We start from the raw sequence: 22,463 nt of genomic DNA on the forward strand, positions 1-22,463 counted from the left end.
ATTGATCCTTTGTAACTGAAATCTATGCCCAAAACTTGAGGAAGGGCTCAATGTACAAATCCCTAATAGCCTAATTTGGTTTAAAGTCTGGCTTTTTGTTTATCTCACCCAGACTTCGCCTCAACCAAATGCTGTTGCGCCGCGGCACGCGGCGGGAGCCGAACATTCGGCTCGACACGCCGCGCCCCCAGCCTCTCGTGCTGCTTACGAGGCCCCAAATTGGCCATGGGGCCTCGTTTCTCTACCATGGGGCACACATTCGGGCATGTTTAACCCTTCCCCAACTCACCCGCTATTATGTCCTTTTCTTTCTGTCGCCCTTATTGTGCCTCCCTTTACGTTTTTTCTTCTTTCCCATTATTCCCTTCTCTTCCCAGCATGCCTTGGTCCCTACTTTCTATGGCTACTTGTCCATTACTTTCTATGTGGTTTTTCCCTATCTAATATGGTGTCCTTGCACTTCCTGTTGGTCGCTTCCTGTTTTGGGGTATTTAAGGGCTGTGATTCTGTCTCTCCTTGCGCTGCAACACTTTCTGTTTGGATGGTGTCTTTGCTCTTTCTTCCTTGTGTCTGCCATTGGTTTACATCAGTTCCAGTGTTTTTTCCTGTTCTTTTTGGAGCTTGTATTTACTTTTGACTTTTGCTCCTGTTCCAGGAAATTCTCCTTTTTGGAGGTTTATCCCCCTTTTAGGTTTTTTTCCCTCTGGCACTAATTCTGTAGGACACGGCCTGTCCTTGGTGTTCCTATCGCCTGCAGCACCGTGGCTACCAGAAGGAGTCGCCCCTACCTGGGCCAAGGCCGAACATTCAGGAACAAGAACCTCGTCACTCGTTCGGATTCCAGGTTAAAGCAGCGTGTAAGTCGTGACAGATTGCAGCGCCCAATACACCCGACGTAGTCTAACATCATGGATGATACAGTGGCGGCTGCTGCAGATCCTGATCAGTCCCTTCTGGCAACTATTCAGTAACAGGCTCAGGAACTGCAACAACTAGGCAATGAGAATGCTGCTTTACGACAGGCTTTGGCTTTCCGCAGTACCGATGTTCCAACCGTCTCCAGCTCAACTCCTCGTTACTCCGGTGAACCAACAAAACTGCGAGAGTTCCTAGATGCCTTAACTGTTTATTTTGCCTTCCGACCCACACAATTCTCCCACGACAAGACAAAGGTGGGTTATCTTATCAGTGCTCTATCCGGTCCTGCCTTGGCCGGGCAACTCAGATGGTATCATCCAATGACCCTGTATTGTCTGATTATCCAGCCTTCGTGAATCGGTTCAAACAGATGTTTAGTCGTCCAGGATTGGACGCCTCTGCTAAAGAAGCACTGTGTGACATCCAACAAGGCTCTCAAGATGTCCTCCAATATATTACCCGCTTTCGACAGCTTGCGGCCGAAACAACCTGGTTGGAACGAACTCTGGTTACTATATTCCGTAGAGGGCTAAAGGAGGAAATCAAAGACGAGTGAGTGCACTCCACCAGAATTGAAGATCTTCGCGGTCTGATGGATCTAGCTCTTTCCATTGAATATTGTTTCCAAGAACAACATTTGGAGAAAAGAAAGAACAGAGGACCTTCCCAGCCAAATACCTCACGTGTCTTTTTGCACCCTCCAGAGGAACCTCGCCCCCCTGTCAGAGAAACCGAAGGTGAACCTATGCAGGTGGATACTAATTGTGGCCCACTTTCCATCAGTGAGCGGGAAGAAAGACATAAGAAAGGATTGTGTCTGTATTGTGGTGCTGCCGGTCATATGCTTCGCACCTGCCCCGTTCGTCCTCTAAGGCCATCGGGAAACGCCACTTCCCGTCCTCTGTAAGAAGGGAGGGGATGGGATAATCTACTATACCTTCCATTAGTTCCTTCAAGGACCATGCCACTACTTTGTTTATGCTTCCTGTGACTGTGCTGTTACCTGACGGTCGCGAAGAAAGAACAATGGCCTTAATTGATTGTGGTGCTAGTAGCATTTATATGGATAAATCTTGAGCCACAACACAACAGTCCCAGAACAAGTACACACAGTGGATGGGTCCTTAATCTCCTCTGGTCCAGTCGATACTGCCACCCCGATTCTAAGTTTACAATTTGGGGACCACCAAGAAAACATCTCATTTGACCTAATATCTTCTCACAATCATACTATCATCTTAGGAATTCCGTGGTTCATAAGACATAATCCTTATGTAAATTGGGAAACCAGGACTATTTCCTTGTCCTCACAGTGTTGTCATGAAAATTGTTTTGCTTCAGACACGTATTGGTCACCCAAGAAGTTGATGCCTACTGAACTTACTACAGGTTGTTCCAGCAATACAGTCCAAGGAGTCCCCGATCACTATCTAGAATTTCAGGACGTATTCCAAAAACCATCTAGACCTGTTTTACCCCCACATAGGGAGTATGACTGTACTATTCACCTGGAACCTGGGACGATCGTTCCCTTTCGGAGAATGTATTTTCTCACAGAACCGGAAAAGGAAGTTCTCAAGGATTATCTGCAAGAAAATCTGCACAGCGGTCTGATTGTGCCATCATCCTCTCCGGCAGGGGCTCCTCTCTTTTTTGTACCCAAGAAGACTAAAAATCTTCATCCCTGTCTGGATTTTCGTGGTTTAAATAAGATCACTATAAAAGACCGTTATCCTTTACCTAGCATCAAGGATATTCTGGAGGAAATCAGAGGGGCTCGACGATTTACCAAGTTAGATCTACGTGGAGCTTACCACCTTTTGCGCATCAAAGAAGGAGATGAGTGGAAGACTGCCTTTCGAACCCCATTTGGTCATTATGAATACAGAGTCATGCCTTTTGGTCTCACTAATGCCCCCACAATTATCCTAAGATTTATGGACTCTGTGTTTTCTGATCTCTTAAACCATACTGTAGTAATCTACTTAGATGATATTCTTATCTATTCTAGACGTCCTGAACTTCATGCTACACATGTGAAACAGTTCCTCCAAAGACTCAGGCAACATCAACTGTCCTGTAAACCAGAGAAATGTGAGTTTGATAAGACCAAAGTCAAATATTTGGGTTATCACCTTAGTCCCACCGGAATAGCTATGGATCCGGAAAAGGTACAAGCCATCCTAGACTGGCCTTCCCCTTCCTCCATTAAGGAAACTCAATGTTTTCTAGGACTGGCCAACTTTTATCGACAGTTTATTTTTGACTTTGCAGAAGAGACCAGCCACATTACGCAAGCATTAAAGAAGGAGAATTTAAGTAAAGGATTTGTCTGGACAAGGGCGGCTGAAACAGCTTTTCAAAGTCTAAAGAAGGCCTTCACTCAAGCACCAATACTAAGACATCCAGATACCAGTAAACAATTTATTGTCGTTACTGATGCTTCCGAAAGAGCCATTGGAGCTGTCTTACTCCAACAACAAGATGATGATGATGGTCTAGAACATCCTGTGTTCTATTTGTCTCATGTGCTCTCTGTCTCGGAACAACATTACACAGTATTGGAAAGGGAATTATTAGCCTTGAAGACTGCCTGCCAAGAGTGGAGACAATTCCTGATGGGTTCCAAAGAGCCCTTTGAGGTGAGAACGGACCATCCTAATCTACAATGTTTACGTAATTTTCAATGCCAGAACAGTTGTCAGGCTCGTTGGACCCTTTTCTTCAGTCAATATGACTTCTATGTCACCTACATTCCTGGATCCCAAAATATAATGGCCGATGCTCTGTCTCGCCGTTATACAGATTGTACTCCTACCTCATCACAATACCTACTTGAGCCCAGCAAGATCATAGGTGTAGCTCAGTCATTCCTGGATGAGGTACAAAAGGAATATTCCAACCTTCCTGCACAAGAGCTAGAGAAATTAAAATCCCTAATACGTAAACAGCAGGGGTATTATTACTGTAGGAACCTGTTGTTCCTCCCCACTAGCATAGTAAGAGAAAAGGCGCTTCAGATGTGCCATGATTCTCCGGTTGCTGGTCATAGAGGCATCAAGGCCACACAAGAATTACTCTCGCAATCTTTCTGGTGGGCTACCTGGAAATCGGATGTCAAAAAATATGTTCAGGCCTGTCCCATATGTGCTCAAGTAAAAATACCACGTACCAGACCTGTGGGATTATTACAACCATTGCCTGTTCCACCTGCTCCCTAGCACACCATTTCTACTGATTTTATGTGTTCACTACCTCCATCAGCAGGAAACTGGGTCATCATGGTCACAATAGATTCCTTTACTAAGATGGCTCACTTCACGGCTCTGAAGAAATTACCTACCTCACAAGAACTAAGTCCAATATTTATCCATGATATATTTCGTCTCCATGGACTCCCACACAACATAGTATCAGACAGTGGATCTCAGTATATCTCCCGGTTTTGGAAACATTTTTGTAAGATTTTGAACATCAATATAGCATTATCATCTGGTTTCCATCCCCAAACCAATGGGCAGACCGAACGTCTCAACCAAGGACTAGAGCACTACCTTCGCTGCTTTTGTAATTCTACCCAGAGTAACTGGGCCACTCACCTTCCTGTTGCTGAATTCTCCTACAATAACATTGTCCATAGTGCCTCCAAGTTCACACCTTTTTTCTGTTCCTATGGTTATCATCCTACCTCTTTTCCTACTACTCATCAGTCTACCTCTTCTCTTCCTGCTGTCACCTCCTTTTCCAAACGACTTCTGAAGATCCATAGATTGATTCGATCTCACTTGCTAAACACTAAGAGATACATGAAGAGAATGGCAGATAAGAAGCGCAGGGATGCTCCAGTATATCACATCCAGGATAGAGTCTGGCTTTCTTCAAAATTTCTGTCTTTACGTCTGTCTCAGAACAAGTTTTACACCTCGTTACTACGGTCCTTTCCGTATTCTTCAGCTGATTATTCCTGTCACTGTCCATCTTCATTTACCTTGTACCTGGAAAATCCATCCAGTCTTTCATGTTTCCCAGCTTAAACCCTATGTGCCTGATCCTTTCTCTCGACAGTTTCCTTGTCCTCATCCATTGTTGGTGAATGATGTACCAGAATATGAAGTAGAAGACATTTGTGACTCTCGTGTCTTTCGCAACCGTCTTCAGTATCTGATTCATTGGAAGGGTTACCCCCTTGGTGAATGCTCTTGGGAGGATGCTTCTTCTGTTCACGCCCCTCTTCTAATTCGTCACTTTCAGCGTTTGTTTCCGCACAAACCTAGGTCTTCGGGGGGGACCTACTGTTGCGGCGCAAGCCAAACATTCGGCTCGGGCTGTGGTGCGCGGCACACAGACACGCCGCGCCCCCAGCCTCTCGTGCTGCTTACGAGGGCCTCGTTTCTCTACCGCGCGGCACACATTCGGGCATGTTTACCCCTTCCCCCACTCACTTACTATTATGTCCTTTTCTTTCTGTCGCCCTTATTGTGCCTCCCTTTATGTTTTTTCTTCTTCCCATTATTACCTTCTCTTCCCAGCACGCCTTGGTCCCTATTTTCTATGGATACTTGTCCATTACTTTCTATATGGTTTTTCCCTATCTAATATGGTGTCCTTGCACTTCCTCTTGGTCGCTTCCTGTTTTTGGTTATTTAAGGGCTGTGATTCTGTCTTTCCTTGCGCTGCAACACTTTCTGTTTGGATGGTGTCTTTGCTTCTTCTTCCTTGTGTCTGCCATTGGTTTACGTCAGTTCCAGTGTTTTTTCCTGCTCTTTTTGGAGCTAGTTTTTACTTTTGCTCCTGATCCAGGAAATTTTCCTTTTTGGAGGTTTTTCCCCTTTTTAGGGGATTTTCCCTCCGGCACTAATTCTGTAGGACACGGCCTGTCCTTGGCATTCCTATCGCCTGCAGCACCGTGGCTACCAGAAGGAGTCGCCCCTACCTGGGCCAAGGCTGAACATTCAGGAACAAGAACCTCTCCACTCGTTCAGCGGATTCCAGGTTTAAGCAGCGTGTAGGTCTTGACAAATGCACCTCAATTAAGAATGCATCCAGATGGATAACACAAGTTTGTGGACTACACACTAAAAACCACTTGAAATGAATCTCAGACATTCTCAAGTCAGTTATTGTGTACGGGTAATGTATGCTGCCAAAAGCGACTGATGGAGACTATATTCATAGACCAAAGGGTCGAGTAACCCAAGCATCAGTTATAGAAAGTCACTGTCAAAATTTTTAAACATTTGTATATAATGGGTGTGTACTAAAAAAATGACTCCTCTTTCCACATTGTGTTCCTTCTTTTTTCCTTATATCACTAATGTGATCTCTCTCCCTTCCTCTTCCTTATTCCCCTCTCACCACTGGTTTGCCCTCCTCCCAATTCCATCCCTTTTATGATTGTCTATTCTACTTGAGCTTCTCCTCTGCTTGGGACATTTAACACCTCAAACACTGCTTACACATCATCAAAACGTAGAGGGCCAGCGCCTACCTGAAGCTCAAATTAACCAAGACAGAATCCTATTCTTTGCCAAGAACAACAAACAAGAAACAGTACACACCTGGCTAAGTGACGTGACCCTTGATGGTTTTGAAACCAAACTTTCATTAAATGCCAAGTTACTTGTATTCACCCCAGAAACCAACCTCACCCTCAAGGAACACAAAGCCAAAACAGACAAAGACAGCCTGGTATCTGCTTCTAAAGAAGGTCAAACCATGTCTTCCAGAGAACAACCTCAGACTGCTGTTGAAACTCTCATAGTCTTACATCTGGATGGTAGTAATACCCTACACCATGGTGTCCCAGACTCCACAATGGTACCCCGTAGGGGCATCCAGCATATGTCTCATCCAGGGCCTGAAAAAATATGATCACATGCTGATGGACTCTGTTGGCTCCCCTTGCCAGTCACTTCAAAACCCACTGCACCATATACAAAGCCATCATGACCAGCATGCCTACTGATCTTGCAGACAAGCTCACTACCTCTTGAGGATCTCAACACTCGCAACCAAGACACCATCACGCTGCAGACTAAGAAGTGTAAACAAGAAAGAATCAAGACAGAAAGCCTTTTCCATCTATGCATCCAGGATCTGTAAGAAAATCCCCATATCCAATGTTAAACGTTGAATACTTACCTCTTTAAAGAACACTACATCACAATGCATTAACTGTCCACAACTGAGCTTCCATTCCATTATCCTTGTCTTTGACAATGTACAGTGCTCTGCTGCAATATATATATATAAATATATATATACACACACACACACAAACACTCTGGCAAAGAAGAAGACCGTAATGGTTGAAACGCGTTGCCATTGATGTGAGCTATTAAACATTCATTTGAGTAATCTGGAGTGCTGGCATTTGAAACTCTAAAGTATTTTTTGCTTTGTTACACATTTACGGGCCCTGCACCCGTAGCCGTGCACCAATCCCGGCTGGTGTGGCTAAGACAAAGAGCAGGAACTGTCTTTGGATATATATATATATTGAAAAAAACAAAGGTTACAGGGACGTTATAGTTAGGTTGACGTTTTACCCATACAAAACCATAGAAATTCAGCAGTTATAGTTATACTTATGTTAAGAAGCTATCTTGTTGCCCTGAATTACTTTGCAGCATGAGTTATAGTTTCTTCAGATAACGATAACTATAACTGCTAAATTTCTATGGTTTTGTGTGGGTAAAACGTCAACTGAACTATAACCTCCCTGTAACCTTTGATTTTTTTCAGTAAATTTCTATGGATTTTGTTACGTACACATTAATATTTCTGTCAGGTTGCAGCCCGCCAATCAGGTCATTACTTTCCCCCTGGATTAGAGGAGGGTCTGAGGAGGATTTGAGGATCCATGGATCACCCGAAAAAAGGGCAATTTTTTGCCCATGAGGGGTCCCTAAGGGACCCCCATGTGACCTATGGGATCGGGATACCTGTATCCTGACCACTTATATGTTTTTATGCTGTATTTTTCTCAACCCCAGGCAAAAAACAAAATGGCAGCTGCAACTTTTCTGTCGGGTTGCGGCCAGCCAATCAGGACCTTGCTTTTTCTCCAAATCTGAGAAGGATCCAGGGAGGAGCCATGTCCCTATATATAAAAATTAGATTTTCATTTAATAGGTAGAAACCTGCTGAATGGATTTACATTAAATTACAAAAAGGGCGCTTTCTGCACCAAGAGCTAGGTTTCTGCCAAATTTGGTGTAAATCCATCCAGCGGTTCGGGCTGTAGTCGTGTCCAAAACCAATATGGAATGGGGAAAACATGTTTTGGGACCCACAAGCCCCTGTATTTCTCAGTCACCGCTTGATGGATCACCCCCAAACTTTCCAGACAGCAGCTGGAGTGAGCATTGATTTTTTTTCTGGGAAAATTTCGTGAAGATTTATCAACCGGCACCAAAGATATAGGCAAGTCAAAAAACACTTTTCAATGGAAACTAGATCATAACTATGACTACCTACTGGCGACCGCCAGTGTGTAATATATATATAGTACTGCCTTAAGTGGCAAGGTTATGCCCAAACGTTGGTCTCCTACTCACTGTGCCACTGGAATCAAGCTCCACCTGTCTGAAAAGCCCCCATCAGGGTGAAACTGGTCTTGGATTGCTTGTGTTCTGGATGCGGGAGAACCTGGCCTGGCAGTTCGGCTGGACTGTTCCTACTGGAGCAGGGTCAAAACCGATTTGTTTATGGCTGGATACAAACTGAGGAGGCATGGTAGGCAAAATAATGGGTTGGAAAGCTACCTCGAGTGACTGCCATTAGTTAGACAAATTGCAGGTATTTCTGCCATCATCTTTTGTGTGTGTGTAGGACAAGATAAAACCAATAGAGGTCAGTGTAGGGCCAAATATCGACACCATGGGGTGCGAGCTCCAGATCACTAGTGAGGGCCACAGGCAATCAGCGAGGAGGCCCTAACATACTCCTCAAATGCCTCAATCATAGAGAGTTTGAATTTAAATCGATCTCCGTGATTAAAGCATGGGGGCAACGCATCTGCAAGCCAACCTATCACAAAGGTCATCTTCAGCCATCCTTTTCAGACGAAACAATGATACCTGGGACAGTATAAAAAATGTGGAAAGCAAAACTACAAGTCCCAGAATCCAAAGTGTTGTTGGCTAAACTGCCAGGGCTCACTGAAAATTACCATCACGCCTCGGGTCCTGTTGGTAGGTGCGTGGCCGTGGGAGGAGGGAGCAGATCCATCTTTACAACTATGCCTATTGAAATGTCTAGTCTAGCCAGAAGTATCAGGAGTGAATCACGGGACTGGGGCTAGGAGAAGGCCTCTGGACTGGAGAGAAGGACATGAAAAAAGTTGCAGATTTGAGAGCTTTAGTTATCAAATTTCTGCTAACATAAAACGTGATATGTTAATAGAGATTTTTATCACGTGACATCTTCAGCCAATCCTAGTTTTAGCTAACACTATTCTGCATAGTGGGATTTTTTGTAGCCTAAAACTGATTAAAAAAAAAAAGGCAAAACAACAGGTCCTAGAATGCAAAGGATTTTTGGTGAAAAAGTCAAGGCTGGCTGAATGTGACAGGTGTCTTGGAGCACTTTGCAGCTGTGGCGGGCAGGAAAGAGAAGAAGTGTAGGAAAGAGGCCAGTGACATGCCCGAAAGATGTGACTGTGCAAAGAGGACATTAGAGAGTGGCAGTGAAGTGGGTTAAAAGCGAGAGTACCACACGATGCTATAAATCAATTAAAACCTGGATTAGTGCACTGTGCAAAGTTAGTGAGGACGTCTCCGCCACATTTTAAACCACGAGCCCCCATAAATTGTGGGACTGCTCTACTTAAACAGACTATTAAATCCGTAACCTCCATTTATTCATTGAATTCTGTTCATATTTTACAGTGTTGGGGGGGGGGGCTGAAACAGCAGAAATCAACCCCTCGTCATCTTCCGCTAAAATTATTTTGAGTGGCACCGCCTCAATGTTTAATTAGCGCCTTCTCTGTATATATTTTGTCAAATTAACATCTCCTTCTCAAAATCGGTTTGCTGGCTTATATGCCACGCTTAAGCATACACACGAGTTGGTGTTGCACATGAATAATGATTCTTAGCTGTTGTTAGAAATATTAAAATATGTAATGGAAGTCTCAAACCCCCTTTGCAAAACACAATAAAACAGAGCTTAATCTTTTTACCCACCAACATAGTTGTGTATTAAACTTCTTCGTGTGTACCCAAAAATACCTTTAAATACGTTACTAAATATAACTGATACTACAAAGCTGCTTCTTGTCAGAAGTGAGCGCTATACTAAGCAATTCAATAAACAAAATAAATCAACAAATAACTCGCTAAGTTAGGCACAGAAATGTGAATTGTCCAAGATTTGCCTTATAAAACCTTGGTATCTGTTGACAGGATGTTCTGTTACTCAAAGGTGGGGTCTGGTTCTGGGTCCCTCATCACTTTCTTCCGTATTCACACCTCCTTCCTTAGAATTGGAGTCACGTTCCCTGTCGAACGCGGCATTCATGGTGGGTGAGGTCTCCACAGGCCTGTAGAACTCACCCGTATCAATCTCTAATAGATCAATGGAAACTTCTTGTTCTCCTCCCTCTGACAGCACCTCCTCACCTGTTAACTTTTCGAACATCGATATTGTAAGGAAATGGCTCCCTTTTGTAGATACCCCCACTTTTTGCCTGATACTGATGCTGACTTGACTGAGAAGTGTGCTGGGACCCTGCTAACCAGGCCCCAGCACCAGTGTTCTTTCACCTAAAATGTACCATTGTTTCCACAATTAGCACACCCCTGGCACACAGATAAGTCCCTTATAAAAGGTACCAGTGGTTTCAAGGGCCCTGTGACCAGGGAAGGTCCCTAAGGGCTGCAGCATATGTTGTGCCACCCTAAGGGACCCCTCACCTATCACATGCACACTGCCATTGCAGATTGTGTGTGTTGGTGGGGAGACAAAAGGCAAGGTCGACATGGCATCCCCCTCAGGATGCCATACACACGAAATACTGCCTGTGGCATAGGTAAATCACCCCTCTAGCAGGCCTTACAGCCCTAAGGCAGGGTGCACTATACCACAGGTGAGGGCATAGCTGCATGAGCAATATGCCCCTACAGTGTCTAAGTCTATTCTTAGACATTGTAAGTACAGTTGTGGCCAAATTAAGTATATGGTCTGGGAGTTTGTCAAAAACGAACTCCACAGCTCCATAATGGCTACACTAAATACTGGGAAGTTTGGTATCAAACTTCTCAGAATAATAAACCCACACTGATGCCAGTGTTGGATTTATTTAAAAAATGCACACAGAGGGCACCTTAGAGATGCCCCCTGTATTTTACCCAGTTGTTCAGTGCAGGACTGACTGGTCTGTGCCAGCCAGCTGCTGAGAGACGAGTTTCTGACCCCATGTGGCAAGGGCCTTTGTGCTCTCTGAGGACAGAAACAAAAGCCTGCTCTGGGTGGAGGTGCTTCACACCTCCCCCCTGCAGGAACTGTAACACCTAGCAGTGAGCCTCAAAGGCTCAGGCTTCGTGTTACAATGCCCCAGGGCACTCCAGCTAATGGAGAAGCCCGCCGGACACAGCCCCCACTTTTGGCGGCAAGTCCAGGGGAGATAATGAGAAAAACAAGGAGGAGTCACCCACCAGTCAGGACAGCCCCTAAGGTGTCCTGAGCTGAGGTGACCCTTGCCTTTAGAAATCCTCCATCTTGATTTTGGAGGATTCCCCCAATAGGATTAGGGATGTGCCCCTCTCCCCACAGGGAGGAGGCACAAAGAGGGTGTAGCCACCCTCAAGGACAGTAGCCATTGGCTACTGCTCTCCCAGACCTAAACACACCCCTAAATTCAGTATTTAGGGGCACCCCAGAACCTAGGAAACTAGATTCCTGCAACCTGAAGACGAAGAAGGACTGCTAACCTGAAGCCCTGCAGAGAAGACGGAGACACCAACTGCTTTGGCCCCAGCCCTCCCGGCCTGTCTCCCCACTTCAAGAAAAACTGCAACAGCGACGCATCCCCCAGGGTCCAGCGACCTCTGAAGCCTCAGAGGACTACCCTGCATCTAAAAGGACCAAGAAGCTCCAGAGAACAGCAGCCCTGTTCAACAAACCTGCAACTTTGCAACAAAGAAGCAACTTTTAAAGACCACACGTTTCCTGCCAGAAGCGTGAGACTTTCCACTCTGCACCCGACGCCCCTGGCTCGACCTGCGGAAAACTAACTCTACAGGGAGGACTCCCCGGCGACTGCGAACCCGTGAGTAGCCAGAGTTGACCCCACTGAGCCCCTACAGCGACGCCTGCAGAGGAAATCCAGAGGCTCCCCCTGACCGCGACTGCCTGCTTCAAGGAACCCGACGCTTGGAAACCACACTGCACCCGCAGCCCCCAGGACCTGAAGGAACCGAACTCCAGTGCAGGAACGCCCCCCAGGCGACCCTCTGCCTAGCCCAGGTGGTGGCTACCCCGAGGAGCCCCCCCTGTGCCTGCCTGCATCGTTGAAGAGACCCCCGGGTCTCCCCATTGAATCATATTGCAAACCCGACGCCTGTTTGCACTCTGCACCCGGCCGCCCCTGTGCCGCTGAGGGTGTACTTTCTGTGCCTGCTTGTGTCCCCCCCGGTGCCCTACAAAACCCCCCTGGTCTGCCCTCCGAAGTCGCGGGTACTTACCTGCTGGCAGACTTGAACCGGGGCACCCCTATTTCCATTGAAGCCTATGTGTTTTGGGCACCACTTTGACCTCTGCACCTGACCGGCCCCGAGCTGCTGGTGTTGTAACTTTGGGGTTGCTCTGAACCCCCAACGGTGGGCTACCTTGGACCCAACTTTGAACCCTGTAGGTGGTTTACTTACCTGCAAAACTAACAAACACTTACCTCCCCCAGGAACTGTTGAAAATTGGACTGTGTCCAGTTTTAAAATAGCTTATTGCCATTTGTGTGAAAACTGTATATGCTTTTTTGCTAATTCAAAGTTCCTAAAGTTCCTAAGTGAAATACCTTTCATTTAAAGTATTGTTTGTAAATCTTGAACCTGTGGTTCTTAAAATAAACTAAGAAAATATATTTTTCTATACAAAAACCTATTGGCCTGGAATTGTCTTTGAGTGTGTGTTCCTCATTTATTGCCTGTATGTGTACAACAAATGCTTAACACTACCCTCTGATAAGCCTACTGCTCAACCACACTACCACAAAATAGATCATTAGAATTATCTCTTTTTGCCACTATCTTACCTCTAAGGGGAACCCTTGGACTCTGTGCATGCTATTTCTTCCCTTGAAATAGTACATACAGAGCCAACTTCCTACAGATATGTTTCTTGGGATGGTGTTACCATTGTGCTCTTTACTGCCATTGGTGGGTGTTCATAAAGCAGGTAGAACTTCTCTTCCAGATGGTGGCCCTTAGCCAAAGGCATATGTCTAGGATGTCCATCTTATGTTCCTGCTTCTCTTTTCTTGAAGACCTTGCCACTGTTTTCCCTTCTCTACCTTTCCATTTCAGGTGGTTCATAAAGCCCAGGTCCCACACAAAGTGACAGGGTGTGGATGACACAATGAGTCGAGCCATGAACAAGGTCACTGGTGCACATCCTCATGAGGTGCATTGAGTGCTCCTGTAAACGCACAGAAACTAAATCATGCCTGCTTCATGCTCATCCTTTGTTCTTTCAAAATTCATATTGGTTTCTTGAGAGTGCTTATGAACTGCTCCACCTCTTCCATGATCTGAGGCCATCTGGGCGTGATCCCTTTTTTGACTTAGTTTGAGCTGCACTTTTATAGGCTCCTTGTCAGGATCTTATATAGACTAGGAAAAGTGACTTTATTAGATGTAAGGTGGAATCCCCCGGTAATGGTTTTAGGTGTTTGTAGTGGGCAGAAGTTGATCTAAAGAAAATCAACACCATGGTAGCTTCTGAGGGATTAGTTGTCTTGTTGAAAATTTTGCATATGTACAGATAATTCACTGGTTTTAGATGATTTTAAAACTATGAACTGGCTGATTGACAGGCTTGTTAAGTGTTGCACGTAAAGGGTGTTTCAACTCATGCACTGGCAAAAAGGCAACTATGTGAAGCGGTTAAGGTTTCTCCTTGTAACCAGGATGAAATGTATTCACAGCGTTGTGAATGTTAGAGGTCAGTGGGAGACTGCCTAAACAATTTATCTAGTTCATCCGAGGGAGTCCAGAAATATAGAGCTAGGTGTTGCACTGGTGCAGAGGTTGCTCAGTAAATGTTTCAGGCATTCGCCTCACAAGAGGCACTGCAAAACAGTCAAGCCTTTGACTGCTCTGTGAAAGGAGGTATCTTGGGACTCGGTGGTCTGGGAAGATGAGGATGTCCTAAATTTAAAGCCCCCTGATGAAGAACGCTAATGGTTCAAAATGCAGTGAAGCAGAAAGAAAAGTAATTGTACAATAACCAGGAATCTGGTAGAATATATTTTACTCAGTACTACAAAGACAATATTATCGAGTTTAAGACATGAATGGATTTGGGTGCAGAAGAAGGCTTATGAGTCACTGGCCCCAGGGATGGCTTGGTGGGGGTTTTCAAGGCCAGATCCAAAGGATGTGTCAGCACCAAGAGCCTTGGCTTCAAGATATATTTTGGTGCCAGGAGCTGACTGGGTGCTGGATCCAAAGCGTGTTGGTGCCGACCTTGGCCCTCTGGCAGTGGTGGACTGAAAGCCTAGTGCTGGGCTTCAAGGTTCGAAGCTAACCCCCTCGACAGCAGTGCTCAACTTCTGTTTGGTGCCAGGGAGGTTGAGGAGGGTGAAATGTTGAACTCACTGTAGCTGTCTTCTTGATCTGAATCTGCACCGACTGAAAGCCTTCGACCTCTGATTCCAAGCAGAAATTCGCCTTGAGAGTGTAGGTCTGTGGTTCGGCAGCTGAAGTCCCTTGATGAGGTCTATTTGGACGTCCCAGTCGCTGAAGAGATCAGGGGTGTTGCAGTTTTGCCGCTGGGCCATTGATTTGATGCAAGGTGTAAAGCCCGATGGTAACACAATGACTTCTTTGATCGAAAGGCGAGGCAGGAGGAAGAGGAGGCCTTGTTATGATCTGAAGAGAGACAGAAGTTACACAGCTGGTGGTGGTCTATCTAGTGGTATTTGGCTTGACACTGAAGGCACCTTTGAAAAAGAGTCTTTTCCATCACGGATGGGATATTTTCTGAGCTGAATACAATGGAGTAGGCCCCACAGAGCTAGGGCCAGAACGGGGCGTCAAAGAGTTCTCTGTCATCGACACAGGCAGGCAGTGCACAGACACTGAAATGGCAGTAGATGTGGTCATTGTTTTACCGGTGGGTGTGGAAGAAACAAAGAGGCTTAAAAACGACGACTATGAGGCAGTGACGTAGAACACATCTGAACCCGACGGCAGAAAAAAAACAATCTAAAAAGGAGCCGATGCCCATGCGCATTATCAGTAATAAGTGGAGTCATTATACCTCATGACTTGAAGACTTCTTAAAAAAAAAAAAAAGCTGCACACGTTCGAGCCTGATGCTAGATGGCAGAAGTATGCAAAGCATGTGTATCTACAGCTACACATGCTCTGAACATGTGATTTATGAAATAGGGAAATAAAGGCAGACTTTTTAATCATTAATAAACATGCACTGAAATTATTTCACAACTGAAAACTTCACCAAACGGTGCCCTGTGAGATTATTTGTTAGAGCAACTTGCTTTTTATTCTTCAATGGGTATCTACGACCAGTCATGCTAAACAAGAAGCACAAAGCAAACCGCATGTACATATGTAAAGTTTTGTAACTAAATAATTTATGCAAGACAGTGGTGTGCTGCACAATTACCCAGAATAGTCATTTCGGGGGGTTAGTATGAGCTGCAGCCCAATGGCTGCTCCCACTGGCTGAAGCAGTACATAAGTATCAGTGTTTGTGGGTGTATTCAAACCTTGGGTATGCCCAGATGTTTGCTTCAACCAGGTTATAAGCGCTCCTCTTTTGTTTCTCAGTTTGATCAAGGTGAATGTATCTAGGATTACCTAGACTGTGACGGAACTCTTAGCATGTTTTCTGATTGTACCAGACATATTCTTATTATTGACACTGGAAGGTATTCCCGTGAGTACTGACAGCTAAACTAATCATGCATTACCAGGTGTGAACTTATTGACAATCTCATCTCTGCAATGCCGATGCTCACTTTACTGACTGTAGACCACACCTACGATATTGCTTAGGACATTTATATCTAAAAATATGACATCTTAGCAACGCATTAGACATTCCATAGGAAATACTAGCAAATAATATTTCCACCACTGACAATGGATTTGCCAAGATGTGTTTGAAGCTTGATAGTCAGTCACCTGGTAATCTAAAGAGACACATAATGATGTGTTTACATTCATAAATTCATAATATGAATGACTGTAACATGTCAAATCCCTGATTTCCTTGAAAAAAACGTGTTGACTCCATTTTGTCCCCTCTCAGCCCTTCCCCTTGTGCTTAGAAATGAAACACACATTACTGATAACGTCACATGGACACAATGGTACGAATTCAACTCTATTTCTCACATTTCCATAAAAGAGTTGGTTTAATGTGTTGTAGACAAATATATACTTGCATAACCTGTGCCACAGAGCTCATCAATAGATATTTAATCAGAGAACTTCAACAGACCGAGAAGTCGGCGAAAGTGCCCCATGCTGGGGTCTGTTTTAATTCTTGTTCTGCTGCACCACCAAGCAGGTGACTAACACCTCAGTTACCAGAAGTTTAAAGATATGGTAGAGATCCAGCGGCAGTGAGTGGAGCATGCATGCTGGCAGAAGTGGGATCCAGGCGCCTGAAGCAGAGGGCACAAGTGAAGAGATGTATCATAAGCTAGTCCAGGTCCATAAAATGTTCTTGATCATCATAGTTGATGATTAACTCAAAATAATGCGTTCTTGAAGAAGAGATGCTTTTTAGAACTATTGTATTGTTTTTGACATGGTTCTAGTATCCAAGTGACAAAGGCCATGAAGGAGTCATGTCCTATGAAATAATAGCTCATTTTTAGCAGTCATAACTATCTCTTCAGTCAGAGTTCAAAACTGTCTCCTGGAATTCACACCCCAGCACGCAGCCAGATAGGAAGTATTGCTAAATGTTACTGAAACTGGACAATAGACTGACCTACACAAGTACTGCTTTGCACTGATACATGATTATAAATATACTTCAGGTCATGGACTATGCATAAAACTCAGAAGCCTTGACTTTTCCCAAGCACTGCCAAACGATTGTTGAGTCATGGTTTTTGGTGGAAGAAGTGGGATACCTGCACCCCTCACTGCCTCGGAAGGTGAAGATGTGACAAGTTTGGTTTTCTTAGGTTAACCCCCCCATATTCAGTTGCAGTTTGGTGAACCTTTATCAAAACAAACTAATTTTCCTCTGCTGAAGGGCGACAGGCAGCTCTGTCCGCTGCTCCTCCATGCGCGCTCCCTGCATGCGAAGAAGCAGCTCAAACAGGTCCTCTGCAGCGGCCGGTATGGGAGGGTCGCTGCGCTGGTCCTCAATGCGTTCCGCCTGGGTGTTCAGTGTAAAGAAAGGCAAAAAAAGACACTTCAGTAATATTGTAGCTTAATGATTCATACAGATGGCTTGTTATCACACTCTTTTCTGCAGCCTTGAAGAGCTTTAAATAAAAACTTGAATTTACATCATCTTTGTGAGACACTACATGCCATCTAAAACAGTTCGAGATAAACCGATGTCTCTAAATTATCGATGCTGCATACGTAATTTACCCAGTAAGATCCAATGCTTAATTTGTGCCAGAGGTTAGGGGTGGTGGACACCGACACTCACTTATTTGTCATCATCAGACTTTGATCTAGAACAAGAGAGCGAAAGGGGCAGAAAATGGAAACTGATGACTACAAACACTGGCATATTTGAATTGCTTTGGTGTGAGAAGGTAGCCTCTTTCTAGCCTTGTTACCCCCACTTTTGGCCTGTTTGTGAGTGTATGTCAGGGTGTTTGTCACTGTTTTCACTGTCTCACTGGGATCCTGATAGCCAGGCCCCAGTGCTCATAGTGAAAACACTATGTTTTCAGTATGTTTGTTATGTGTCACTGGGATCCTGCTGGTCAGGACCCCAGTGCTCATAGGTTTGTGGCCTATATGTATGTGTCACTGGGACCCTGTCACACAGGGCCCCAGTGCTCATAGGTGTGCATGTATATGTTCCCTGTGTGGTGCCTAACTGTCTCACTGAGGCTCTGCTAATCAGAACCTCAGTGGTTATGCTCTCTCATTTCTTTCCAAATTGTCACTGACAGGCTAGTGACCATTTTTACCAATTTACATTGGCTTACTGGAACACCCTTATAATTCCATAGTATATGGTACTGAGGTACCCAGGGTATTGGGGTTCCAGGAGATCCCTATGGGCTGCAGCATTTCTTTTGCCACCCATAGGGAGCTCTGACAATTCTTACACAGGCCTGCCACTGCAGCCTGAGTGAAATAACGTCCACGTTATTTCACAGCCATTTTACACTGCACTTAAGTAACTTATAAGTCACCTATATGTCTAACCTTTACCTGGTAAAGGTTAGGTGCAAAGTTACTTAGTGTGAGGGCACCCTGGCACTAGCCAAGGTGCCCCCACATTGTTCAGAGCCAATTCACTGAACTTTGTGAGTGCGGGGACACCATTACACGCGTGCACTACATATAGGTCACTACCTATATGTAGCTTCACCATGGTAACTCCGAATATGGCCATGTAACATGTCTATGATCATGGAATTGCCCCCTCTATGCCATCCTGGCATTGTTGGTACAATTCCATGATCCCAGTGGTCTGTAGCACAGACCCTGGTACTGCCAGACTGCCCTTCCTGGGGTTTCTCTGCAGCTGCTGCTGCTGCCAACCCCTCAGACAGGCAGCTGCCCTCCTGGGGTCCAGCCAGGCCTGGCCCAGGATGGCAGAACAAAGAACTTCCTCTGAGAGAGGGTGTGACACCCTCTCCCTTTGGAAAATGGTGTGAAGGCAGGGGAGGAGTAGCCTCCCCCAGCCTCTGGAAATGCTTTGTTGGGCACAGATGTGCCCAATTCTGCATAAGCCAGTCTACACCGGTTCAGGGACCCCTTAGCCCCTGCTCTGGCGCGAAACTGGACAAAGGAAAGGGGAGTGACCACTCCCCTGACCTGCACCTCCCCTGGGAGGTGTCCAGAGCTCCTCCAGTGTGCTCCAGACCTCTGCCATCTTGGAAACAGAGGTGCTGCTGGCACACTGGACTGCTCTGAGTGGCCAGTGCCACCAGGTGACGTCAGAGACTCCTTGTGATAGGCTCCTTCAGGTGTTAGTAGCCTTTCCTCTCTCCTAGGTAGCCAAACCCTCTTTTCTGGCTATTTAGGGTCTCTGTCTCTGGGGAAACTTGAGATAACGAATGCATGAGCTCAGCCGAGTTCCTCTGCATCTCCCTCTTCACCTTCTGATAAGGAATCGACCGCTGACCGCGCTGGAAGCCTGCAAACCTGCAACATAGTAGCAAAGACGACTGCAACTCTGTAACGCTGATCCTGCCGCCTTCTCGACTGTTTTCCTGCTTGTGCATGCTGTGGGGGTAGTCTGCCTCCTCTCTGCACCAGAAGCTCCGAAGAAATCTCCCGTGGGTCGACGGAATCTTCCCCCTGCAACCGCAGGCACCAAAAAGCTGCATCTCCGGTCCCTTGGGTCTCCTCTCAGCACGACGAGCGAGGTCCCTCGAATCCAGCGACACCGTCCAAGTGACCCCCACAGTCCAGTGACTCTTCAGCCCAAGTTTGGTGGAGGTAAGTCCTTGCCTCACCTCGCTGGGCTGCATTGCTGGGAACCGCGACTTTGCAAGCTACTCCGGCCCCTGTGCACTTCCGGCGGAAATCCTTCGTGCACAGCCAAGCCTGGGTCCACGGCACTCTAACCTGCATTGCACGACTTTCTAAGTTGGTCTCCGGCGACGTGGGACTCCTTTGTGCAACTTCGGCGAGCACCGTTTCACGCATCCTCGTAGTGCCTGTTTCTGGCACTTCTCCGGGTGCTACCTGCTTCAGTGAGGGCTCTTTGTCTTGCTCGACGTCCCCTCTCTCTGCAGGTCCAATTTGCGACCTCCTGGTCCCTCCTGGGCCCCAGCAGCGTCCAAAAACGCCAAACGCACGATTTGCGTGTAGCAAGGCTTGTTGGCGTCCATCCGGCGGTGAAACACTTCTGCACGACTCTCCAAGGCGTGGGGGATCCATCCTCCAAAGGGGAAGTCTCTAGCCCTTGTCGTTCCTGCAGTATTCACAGTTCTTCAGCCTAGTAAGAGCTTCTTTGCACCAACCGCTGGCATTTCTTGGGCATCTGCCCATCTCCGAGCTACTTGTGACTTTTGGACTTGGTCCCCTTGTTCCACAGGTACCTTCAGACAGGAATCCATCGTTGTTGCATTGCTGATTTGTGTTTTCCTTGCATTCTCCCTCTAACACGACTATTTTGTCCTTAGGGGAACTTTAGTGCACTTTGCACTCACTTTTCAGGGTCTTGGGGAGGGTTATTTTTCTAACTCTCACTATTTTCTAATAGTCCCAGCGACCCTCTACAAGGTCACATAGGTTTGGGGTCCATTCGTGGTTCGCATTCCACTTTTGGAGTATATGGTTTGTGTTGCCCCTATCCCTATGTTTCCCCATTGCATCCTATTGTAACTATACATTGTTTCCACTGTTTTCTAAGACTATACTGCATATTTTTGCTATTGTGTATATATATCTTGTGTATATTTCCTATCCTCTCACTGAGGGTACACTCTAAGATACTTTGGCATATTGTCATAAAAATAAAGTACCTTTATTTTTAGTATAACTGTGTATTGTGTTTTCTTATGATATTGTGCATATGACACTAGGTGGTACTGTAGTAGCTTCACACGTCTCCTAGTTCAGCCTAAGCTGCTCTGCTAAGCTACCATTATCTATCAGCCTAAGCTGCTAGACACCCTATACACTAATAAGGGATAACTGGGCCTGGTGCAAGGTGCAAGTACCCCTTGGTACTCACTACAAGCCAGTCCAGCCTCCTACATTGGTTGTGCAGCGGTGGGATAAGTGCTTTGAGACTACTTACCACTCTTGTCATTGTACTTTTCATAAGAGAAAAATATACAAAACAAGGTCAGTGTATATACACATAGCCAAAAAGTTTTGCATTTCCTCTTTTCACTCTTTTCTAAATGCTGAAAAGTACTTCTAAACTTTCAAAAAGTTCTTAAAAGTTTAAAAAGTTTTTTCTGTCTTTCCAAAAAGTTCTGAAAACTTTTTTTTTCTCTTTTGTCTATCACTTTAACTCTCTCTAAAAATGTCTGGCACAGGCCAAAAAGTTGAACTGTCCAAACTTGCATATGATCACCTTAGCTGGAAAGGAGCAAGGAGTCTCTGCATAGAGAGAGGTTTGAGTGTAGGGAAGAATCCTTCCTTAGAACTGTTAATTAATATGCTTAGAGTACAGGATAAGGCCATAAGTGCCCAATCTGTAGAAAAAGTAGCTAATGGTTCTCAATCTGATCCAGGGACTCCCCCAGGAAAAGGTTCAGGAAAGAAACTCCTCAGCCTGCCCATTACTAGACAGTCTAGCATAGTTGGTACAGAGGTTGAATCACATCATACTGATGATGTGCTCTCACATTATGCTGGTAGCCAAGCTGTTAGGGTGCCCTCTGTAAGGGACAGGTCTCCTTCTGTTCATTCCCATCATACCTCTGTATCTAGAAATGTCCCTCCCACCCACCCTGATGACAGATTGTTAGAAAGGGAGCTCAATAGATTGAGAGTGGAACAAACCAGACTGAAGCTCAAGAAGCAACAGCTGGATTTGGATAGACAGTCTTTAGAAATAGAGAGGGAAAGACAGAAGTTGGGTTTAGATACCCATGGTGGCAGCAGCAGTATTCCCCATAGTCATCCTGCAAAAGAGCATGATTCCAGGAATCTGCACAAGATAGTTCCCCCTTATAAGGAGGGGGATGACATTAACAAGTGGTTTGCTGCACTTGAGAGGGCCTGTGCTGTACAGGATGTCCCTCAAAAGCAGTGGGCTGCTATCCTATGGCTATCATTTAGTGGAAAAGGTAGGGATAGGCTCCTTACAGTGAAAGAAAATGATGCCAATAATTTCCAAGTTCTTAAGAATGCACTCCTGGATGGTTATGGCTTAACCACTGAACAGTACAGGATAAAGTTCAGAGAGACCAAAAAGGAGTCTTCACAAGACTGGGTTGATTTCATTGACCAGGCAGTGAAGGCCTTGGAGGGGTGGTTACATGGCAGTAAAGTTACTGATTATGAAAGCCTGTATAACACAATCCTGAGAGAGCATATACTTAATAATTGTGTGTCTGATTTGTTGCACCAGTACCTAGTAGACTCTGATCTGACCTCTCCCCAAGAATTGGGAAAGAAGGCAGACAAATGGGTCAGAACAAGGGTGAACAGAAAAGTTCATACAGGGGGTGACAAAGA

At 45.5% G+C, this 22,463-nt stretch overlaps 1 protein-coding gene across 2 annotated transcripts in view; it reads right to left on the minus strand.

Annotated features, from left to right (window-relative positions):
* Positions 1–16,493: 16,493 nt before the first annotated feature.
* GPSM3 (G protein signaling modulator 3) overlaps positions 16,494–22,463 on the minus strand; it is an 85,992-nt gene continuing 80,022 nt past the window's right edge. For both annotated transcript variants that reach the window (XM_069237256.1, XM_069237257.1), the window contains exon 6: positions 16,494–17,505. In XM_069237256.1, coding sequence (XP_069093357.1) covers positions 17,350–17,505 — 156 coding nt within the window. In that variant the 3' untranslated portion in view covers positions 16,494–17,349. The remainder of the gene's footprint in view (positions 17,506–22,463) is intronic.

Source organism: Pleurodeles waltl, chromosome 6 (assembly GCF_031143425.1).
Source record: "Pleurodeles waltl isolate 20211129_DDA chromosome 6, aPleWal1.hap1.20221129, whole genome shotgun sequence".
NCBI classification, from domain to species: domain Eukaryota; kingdom Metazoa; phylum Chordata; class Amphibia; order Caudata; family Salamandridae; genus Pleurodeles; species Pleurodeles waltl.